Here is a 10,054-nt window from a genome sequence, read left to right on the forward strand (position 1 = left end):
TTAAAAATCGGCCGAGTCATTTTGAAAATATGAAAGACTGAAATTTGAAAAGTACTTTTTTGCAAAAAACGCATAAATTGAATTAATTAAAAAAAATTATCTTATTAATGAAGAAAATGCTGAAAATGTTGCCCGTCAACCTCCATACAGTAATACAAATTATTTTCAACCCGTTCTAGAACATTCTGAAGAACTTGTGGGGTCACTTCGCAACAACCATCAATAATTCGTCTTCGCAGGTCTTCTAATGAGGCGGGTGGAGTGCTATATACTTTACTTTTTATGTGTCCCCATAGAAAAAAGTTTAAAGAAGTCAAGTCGGGTGACCGGGGAGGCCACTCAATTGCACTCCTTCGTCCTATCCACCGAACGGGAAAGTTATTGTTTAAATAATTACGCACATTTTGAAAAGAATGTGGAGGTGCACCGTCTTGTTGAAATATTAGTTCCGCTTCAACGTATCCAGGATTGTTCTCTATGATGTCAGTTAGGGCTGGGTCGATGGTATTTTCCAGTAAATCCAAGTACATATCACCTGTTAGATTTCCAGGAAGAAAAAAAGGACTCACAATAGAATTTCTAAAATACCAGCCCACACGTTCAATTTCTTAGGGTTTTGTGTGTGCACCTCGTGAAAAACCCTGGGGTTGTCCTCAGCCCAGTACAGACAGTTGTACCGATTAACTACACTGGTACTGGTGCAGGCTCGCCATTCGTGGGCACAGAACCGAAACTTAGCGTACCAAGAAATCTCGCAAGGGACAGGCCCTGTGAATGGGTTAGGGATGCGACGTTTTGGGACTGGTATGACAGTCTCGGAAGCATATTCGTATCGGACGTAGCTTGTTGCATAACGAAGAGTGACGAACTAATATCTCGTATCGAACGTAGCGCTGTGGTAGCGTATTTACTCGAGACGGTGCGATATCAGTTGTCCGATACGCCTGTTAGAAGTGGATGGTTTATTATTTATTCTTTAAACTTTGGCATGGTCAGCTAAAAAAATGGAAAATACATACATTTATAACAACATTTATCCAGATAATTATGAATACCTTTATGAAAGTAGTAATACAATAAGAACAACATTAAAAACTGAAGAAGAAATGAGAAATGGAATGGAACATGCCAAGACAATCCTAGCAGGGCCATCCAAACGTAGAACAGATAAACTCCTAAAGGCTGGTAGGAACGGAGCGCGTACGCTCACTGCAGTATACACGGGCCACTGCCGGCCACAGATCACATACAAAACTGCCGGCTGAGATCACACCTAAAGAGGATGGGACTAGTGGAAGACGCCGAATGCCGACTCTGTATGGAAGATGATGAAACAACGAAGCACGTTATGTGTACCTGCCCCGCTGGGGGGTCTAGCGTGGGTTTGGCAAAGGTCAAGTTGGCATAGGTCTAGGGTGGGTTTGGCAAACCCACGCTAGACCTATCAGACCTAGACGACATATCACCCTGGGACATAACGGCCTATGTTAAAAGGCTGAACTTTAATGGTCTTTTTGTATTAAAGAGCTTGTAGAAACTGAGCCACAATAGGCCTTCGCGGCCGCAGTGGAGGGTCCCACCTGGGGCCCACTCTTAGTCTATACAATATTGTACATACTCAAGCTATACAAAATCAATTACCATAAATCATAAAAATATTAGATCAGAGATACAAAGAATCTTTGATACGTATTTAATCTGCAACTTGTAGAAGATCTTAGGTATTACTGGATCGGGCTTATCATATCGGAATTACTAAAGAATATACATTATAGGACTTTCCTCTACTAATTTATTTAATGTTTCTAGTAAGGTGTAGTCTCAATTTCAAAAGAATTAGTAACCAATTCATATACTTTTTTTCTCTTTAGAACATTCAATATCAGGGATTTATTATGAACTAATTTAATTACTATTATAGAAACTGTAAATTATTTCTTGTTTTTACAAAGGATTACGTAAAAACCAAATGCACTTATTCAAATACCACCTTGAACAATTTCCTCAAGAGCTGAGCAAATATAGAGAATAATTGAAAAACAATATGAAAATATGAATAATATCCTACTTCATAATTGCTTTTTTTAATGTTTTTATTAGAAATAACATAAAAAAATAAACGAAAGTTAAAAAATTACGTGTTCTGCAATCATATAAAAAGCAACTGCATCCGAAGACGTCTCAGTGACAGTGAAAATGTCGTCAAAAGTGTCAATTTTCGTGTTAATGGCTCTATTGAGCTGTTTAGATAGTATTTGGTGTGCTCCTCAGCCTAGTTTAGAGAATATTTTGGTCGATAATGATCCGAACCATCATCATGAAGAAGTAATATATAATATATTATTAATTTCCGTTCAGACATAGTATAATGTACTTTCGAAAACAATTTAAATGAACTTTATTTTTTTCTTAATAGAAAATTACTTTTTAACATTTTTAAAAATGATTCTTAAAAGAACAGTAAAAGAATTAAATGTATTCGGTAAATGATTCCATTCTTATTTTGACAAATCTGTTTTCGAGAAGAAAAATAAAATATTGTCAGCTTTCACATCTTCTTGTTTGTGATATAATAAAATTTTAAACATCCTGTGTAGAATTATTTAACAAAGCAATGAATGTGAAAATTACTTTATTATCAAGATTCGTTTTTTTAGTTTTTTTTTATTCATCTGTCTAGCTTAATTTTTATTGGAGATAATATTTGCTTCGCAGTTATGAATTACACCAGTTTTAGCATTAAAACAGACCTTTGCTTTAGGTTCTCATCAACAAACCTATGAACTAGTGGTTATTGATTTTGTAATATCACTATAGTTGAAAAGCCATGCCATTTTTTGTTGGCTGTTGCTATTAGACTTGTAGCAAGGCAAAATAATAAAATTGCGTTTATCTCATCAAGGATGCCGAAATTGACAAAATATCAAGAGAATCTTTTAATTGGCATTAAATTGCTTACACTATTTCGCTAACGAGAAAAAAAGTCAGTAGCGTACATGCTTTTTTTGGAAAAATATTCCAGTGATAACCCATACGCACGTCGCTGGGGAATATTTGGCACTTTTTTAGCTTTAATATATTTATTTTATTAATATAAATTTTTTTTATAGTAACTTTTACTTTTAAATTTTCGCTCGAAACGGTAAAAGTACTTGGAAGAAAATTATAATAAATCGAAAGATTATTTAACACCCTGTAACTACGAAACAAAGCAGAATGGGACCTATGTTGATATGAAAAATAAATCATATTTTTACGTGAGGAATCTCCCCACGAGAGATGGCACATGTTTTTTGAAACACCTTGTATAGTATATTTTATTTTAGGCCGAAGCTGTAAAAATGATCCCAGATGATCTACTGAGGGAGAAACGATCGCCTACACCCTGGGGTGGTAGAGGAGGAGGTGGAGGGTTTGGAGGTGGCGGCGGTTTCGGTGGAGGTGGAGGTGCTGGCGGTGGATTTGGAGGCGGTGGAGGATTTGGTGGAGGCGGAGGATTTGGAGGTATGTAATTCAACCATAACTATAAATAGTGTACCAAATTTCAGTACGTGATACTACAAATAAAAAAAAATAAAAATTGATAGAATGTTCAAAAGCATCAGTGTGTGTCTGAGAATTTTTGGAACACTCGCACATTTATTATGGAATTTTTATAACAACTGCATTACTACAAGAACATTAAAAAAATAGTATGTACAAAAATCTACTCTTAAAATTACAGGAGGTGGAGGACGTGGTGGAGGACATAGAGGACACTGTGGACAATGTGGAAAATAATAGAAATTAATTAAAACAACTCGAAAATGTATTATTTTAAATTTTATATAAATTATTTATATTATGTATGACTACATTTTTTCACCTATTGTTTTTAATAAAATGTATTTCTGAAGTACTTATTAACTTGTACTTGACTTTTATCTAACTAAGTTTTGTGTTTGAAAGCAGCCAACTAGATTATCCTTCTAAAATTAATTTATTTTTCCCGGTACGTAACGATTTTTTTAAATTTCAAATCAGTGTTATGAAAAAGTACAAGAAACAGGCAAAAAATCTAGCTTAATTTTTTCCAAATCGTATTATACTCTTAATATTATTCAGTAATTTAAAAGGTTTATATGAAAATATGCAGAATTAGGTACAGGTTGTGTTAACTATTAATTTATTTGGTACAGGGTAGTAAGGTAGTAAGGGTGTTAGTAGGAAATAATAAAAGATATTAATATAAAAGGTACAAAAGTATTAAAAATTATAAATTCAAAATACTGGTAATAAATAATTACTTTACAAAAATAATTTTATAAATATATATAAAAATATAAAATAATATTTATTTTAAATATATTTTTTTTTGATTCAAGTATTTGCCAGTATAGTATATTGATTAAAGATCAGCCGTTCTTGGAGTTATAAATGATGTAATGTAACTAACAGGCACTACAAAAAAGGCGTTCATTCTTCTTAGAGAGACCTGGTTTAAATCAAAAAGAAGAAAAAAAAAAGAAAAAAAAAGGAAAAAAGTGAAGAAGAAAAAAAGAAAAAAGAAAAAATTAAAAAATAAAAAAAATAAAAGAAAACCAAACCGAGACTTTGAGTTTTTTTTCTTCTTCTTTTTAGCACTACATTTATTATCGAATTTATTTCATTTGGCCAATCCAAACTGTATAATTATAAAAACATTAGAAATAGTAATTTGTATAAAACCTACTTTTAATGTTACAGGAGGTGGAGGACGTGGTGGAGGACATAGAAGATACTGTGGACGATGTGGAAAATAATAAAAATAAGTTAATACCATTGGAAAATGTATTCTTTTAAATTTTGAATAAATTATTTATATTATGTATGATTGTATTTTTTTCAACTTTTGTTGCTAATAAAATTTATTTCTGGAGTACTTATTAAATTGACATTGTATAAGTACTTGAGTTCAGAAGACGCCCCATTTACTTTAAAACTAACTTGCGAAATATTTTATCATAAAATATGAACACCTCGAACTAATGCCTTTATGGTGGGTTTATATTTTCTTAAAGCCTTGATAGTTCGCTACTGGAAGAGAAATTTAAAATAAAATAAAAAAATATATTTTTTAAACACCACTGCGTAGAATGCAAACGAAAACCAACTTGTCAGTGGCTTTGGTTTTATGGCATAGACGTCTTTTAAAAACTGTCGACGTTCTATTAAAGGGCGTTTAAGGGGTGTTATTAAATGAAGATATACTTAATTTATGAAAAAAATATTATATTAAATATGATCTTTTATGAAAAAATGTAAATTATTTATAATTATATATTTTTCAATAATTAACGGACTTTATACGGCGTGTTTTTGATCGAGACTACAGGTTGAACTTGAATGATACCGTACATAATGAAAGACTGCGCGCTCACCGCCCTCTATCTCAAAAATGGTTTGAGGTACAAAAAAATGTTTGAAACAAAAGTTGTAGAGAATTTTATCCTCTACAATATTTATATTAAATACAAATAGCGTAAATGTGAAAGGGAACGAGATATTTACAAAAAATATGCAAAAAAATCGATTTTTTGACCTTTGAACTCAGTTATCTACAAGTCGCGCACACGCTATCATATGTAGGTTTTGAGACATGTTTTAGGATGTTAAAATAAAGGTTTATACGAGTTTACAGCCGGTTATCTCGAATTCCGAGGTGAAACCCCTAAGATAACTGGACTATCAATCTATTTCCGTATTGTAACGGCATTTTAAATTATGTCTTTATTTTCGAGAAAATTGAGTCCAAACATAAGGAATATTTTCAATCAATAAGGATATAATATAGTAGGTATAAATCCTTTATCTTTAATTTCCTTCTTCATTTGTATCAAAATACCTAGCCGAACCCTTATTTTGCTACTTTTTCGGACTATTGAAATGGACTTTTAATACCAACAATAATTTTCAAAATCTTATTATTATATAGTGTATCACAAAAATTAAATTTTAATCTTGAGTTTAAAAAAAAATTAAATATGCATAAACTTTTTCATATCTGTTATTGACGTTAAAGGTTCCTTAAAAGAAATATAAAAAGATTTACTGGCCACTAGACGGTCCCTTTGGAAAATATACAGGGTGGCGCATTAGTGCGAGAAAGTCTAATATCGTCGTTGTTGACAAAGATATGAAAAAATTTCTATACAGATGTTGCGTGGTTTAAAATCGTGCCTATCCTAAAAAAATTATGTAATGAGAATTTATTTTTTGTCAATACCATACATACCTAAATAGTTTTTTTGGCAAACTTATGGTTCAAACTTCTGATTGACCTAATGATCTTGAATGTTGGAGACCAATCGGTTAGACAGTTGTTGTCATTTCTTCTCTGAATTTTTCATGTATTTTGACTCAGGGTATAATCTCGATATTTCACTATCTTTTTAGATTTGAATATATTATTTTCCCACTATTTTCCGTTAAATTTTCATTCTTTTTGGAGTGGACATAAATTATTAATGATTAATATAAATAATTTTCACTAGGAATACCACTAGAGGTCAAATTATTTCCGGTCCAAGACCAAGATTTTCGAGTCCAAGACGAAGGATAATTTTCTAAAAATATTAATAGAGCGATTTTTGGTCGACTTGATTATTTAGTTACTTGTCACCAATGGATTCCTGTAAACTGTTGATTTCTACTGATTGTAGTAGCTCAAAAGTGCCATTTTAAGACCTAAAATATTATATTCTTTCATTTTATAGTTACTTGGGCTTACTACAAGTGGTAGAAAATCATAATTTAAAAGGTTTTTCGGAACGCTGCATGAACAGATTTACAGTGCGTCACAGTTTTGGCAGCAATTGTTGACTTCGACTGCACAAAAATACCATCTCAAGACACAACACAATATATTCTTTAATTTTACATAAGTTTTGAGTAACTACAAGTGGTAGAAAATTGCTTTTTTGCATTTTTATTAACTTTTCATAAACGCTTTATTGGTATGGAATTCATAACCAGCGCGCAGCGTCAGCAATCATCCATCGTAAAAGGCTGTGATCAACGTATTTTGACAGTTCAAAATATCAGAAAAACTCGCGCTTTGTTGTAATAAAGAATATTGTGCAGCTTGAAAAACCAACAAAATTCTTTGTTTTAAAAATGAATCTGTTTGAAAATCATACTACATGCAAAATATGCATGAAATTGTCTGATGTAATGATCAATCATCGTGCGATGACTTATTTACCCGCATTAATAGAGGATTGTGGCTCCTACTTGAAGAAAGAAAATTTGTTTCGAATTGTTCACGAATATTTGCATCTAAACTACTTAAAATTGAAAGTGCTAAGTGGAAAAAGGTGAATAAAATAGTGTCTAAATATTATATATATTTCATTAGACATAGTCATATAATTCAGTCCATTCCAAGTCCTACATTTTTGCTATTAAGAAGAAAGGAGGTGTCCAAAGAATATAGAAAACATCTCAGCTTTGTAATTGAATTGTATCAAAATTATCATGTAAACAAATAAAAACCAGACTCTCAAAAAGATATTCTGTCATTATAAACGTAAAAAAATTTCCAGTATAATTCGCTGTTCAGTGCCCACAAGGAAAAAAATTTCACTAAAATTTATCTGTTGCCATGGTGATTTGTCAAAAAAACACGTTTTGATTGGTTAAAAATTACAGGTGTGGAAGTTTCTATATAATTCTTTTCCGTGAATTTTTTAGACATTTTTATTATACTGTTTTCGAGGCTTAGACGAATGCAACAATCAGAGATCATTAAAATCAGTCAAACCGTTCTTAAGTAATAAATGGTGTAAGAATACCGACTTTGTTTTATTTATTTAGACATATAATTTGATTGCCAAAATACCATTTTACACAAAATAAATTAAAAACGTAAATAAACCTGATAGATAAAAATACATCCTGTTTTTAATAAATATTTCAATAGTTCTACACAATTTGGCGAAAGGTAAATCCACAGGAACTAAGCTAAATTACTTAGAAAATTCCTTGAATGGTATGTTCAAAAACACTGTAAAAACCCAGTTTTACACATAGTGAAATAAAGAAAATTCTCCTAAAATAACTAATTATTGATATTACTTTTTTATTTCAAATTACTGTCTTACAAATCTAAACCCAATGAATCCCTTCAAACAATTACGTACTTCGAGTGGTTAATTATTGTTTTTACTGTCCATCTTCTATTTTTCTAAACATGCAACTATATAATCACGCTATATAAAAGACAGTATATAAGCTCAGATTACAGAATTTTCTAAAAACAGTATACAACTTGAAGAAAGCAAAAAACCATGGCATCGAGTGTGAATATTTTGGTCTTGGTGGTTTTGGTTTGGGGTTGTAAAGAATTATTGGCTGAGGCTGAAGAAACTACTTACAAGAGTAGTACCGAAACCATACTGGATGATGTAGAGGTATAAAAAATTATATTATTTATTTTTACTTAAAAAAATAATTTTAAAAAAATATACAAATTACGTTGATAAGCAAATTCAAAATCAAGAGTACAATAGTCTTGGTCTTACAGTCTAATAAGTACTCTTGCTTTTGGTCTTGCAGTGTCCAGTCTTAGTCTTAGTTCTGCTGCAAGACACAAGCAAATCTTGCGTTTTTGTGGCAGACTTTTTCTAGGCAATTTCTACATAGAAAATTAAAAAAAATATATATTCAAATAAAAAATACTTATTTTTAAATTGCCTATATAATCTAGAAGCATTAGAAGTAGGTACTTAGCGGTTATGCAAGGGTAACTTTCACCCCCCAATAAATTAATGAATTCCGCGAAAAATGTTCAAAAACGGTGCCGTCTATGCATAACAGAAGACGGTGGAGATTTCAAACACTTCCTGTAGCAAAATTTCATGCCTTGGTTCGCTATTTATGATTATTCTTATTAGATATAGTTTAAATGTTTTGTTGTTGTCAAATATAGTTTAAATTCTTATAAAATTCTGGATCTCATTCTCTTTTCATTTTAAATGTTGCTCACAGCTAGCATTTTTCTGCTTTGCGGCCGTTCCAAGCCTATTTACTATTTATTCAAAGTGGGCAAATTTTTTAAAAACTCTATCTCTCGGAGAGGAATCGAACAAAATATCAATATGCTATATTTTTGGAAAGGTAATTTTAAATTCTAATTAATGGAATTAAAAATACACAGGGTGTCCCATATAAAATATAAAATTTTCTGTTTAAATTATCAATTTAAAAAAAAATACTAAAATTATTAAATTCTACTTATAAAGGTGTTTCGTAAATGTTTTCATAAAAATTGAAAACTTCCCATAGCAAAAAAGTTACAGCGATTTTTTTTAAAATGCACATATTCTTGAAAAACACCCCGTAATTTCGAAACGGTAACAGATATCGATGTGCAGTTTTTACCATCATGTTTTTGATAAAAACTGAGCTGAAACACCAATATTAGTTTTCGTCTATCTCATATAGAAAAGGGTGTTTCTCTAAAAGTGTCCAATTTGATCCACCCTGTACAATCGTATTATTTGCAGTTAAAAGCAACATTATTTAAGTATTTTATAAAACATTCAAAAGATAATTTTATTTTTACTTAGACTAGTTTCAGTTATTCATTACAGGCAAATGTTAAACATTTTATTTATTTCATAATTATTTATATATTATTTTGGACCTATATTTTACGATTTTTATAGATATCTCAGGAAAATGTTACTGAAATATTAAGCTCGGATGTAGTACAGGATATTAATAGAGAAAAACGCTCCCTTAGCTTCAAAAAAGGAGGTAAGATAGTTAGCAAAATTTATTAATCAGTGTATATAAAACACATTTTTCTATTTAACTTTTATATTACCACTTTTTTTGTTTTTTTTGTAAAAAAACGCCACATCGCCACATAGGTATTAAGAAAAAAAAAATTGGGAGATTTTTTTTTCCAAAGCAGACCTACAAAATATACAGGGGTTTTAATATTCCGTGGACATAGTACTAGGTATTTTTTGAATAAAAATAAGTTAATTGCACAAAATTTACCTCTATACAAAAGTGCTTCGTTTGCCAG

The 10,054-nt window shown here is 30.9% G+C and overlaps 1 protein-coding gene across 2 annotated transcripts; it reads left to right on the forward strand.

Annotated features, from left to right (window-relative positions):
- The first annotated feature begins 2,166 nt into the window (after positions 1-2,166).
- LOC115875479 (glycine-rich protein 23-like) lies at positions 2,167-4,796 on the forward strand. 2 transcript variants are annotated; one of them, XM_030890948.1, is made up of 3 exons: positions 2,167-2,325; positions 3,327-3,504; positions 4,726-4,796. In XM_030890948.1, the coding sequence occupies exons 1-3, from the start codon at positions 2,197-2,199 to the stop codon at positions 4,779-4,781; spliced, it is 363 nt and encodes a 120-aa protein (XP_030746808.1). In that variant the 5' UTR covers positions 2,167-2,196; the 3' UTR covers positions 4,782-4,796. The 2 variants fall into 2 exon arrangements, with proteins under 2 accessions (XP_030746808.1, XP_030746807.1); XM_030890947.1 differs by lacking the exon at positions 4,726-4,796 and adding an exon at positions 3,725-3,910.
- The last annotated feature ends 5,258 nt before the right edge of the window (positions 4,797-10,054 follow it).

The sequence above is a fragment of the Sitophilus oryzae genome, unplaced genomic scaffold (genome assembly GCF_002938485.1).
Source record: "Sitophilus oryzae breed Bouriz unplaced genomic scaffold, Soryzae_2.0 scaffold_1389_pilon_pilon, whole genome shotgun sequence".
Lineage (NCBI taxonomy): Eukaryota > Metazoa > Arthropoda > Insecta > Coleoptera > Curculionidae > Sitophilus > Sitophilus oryzae.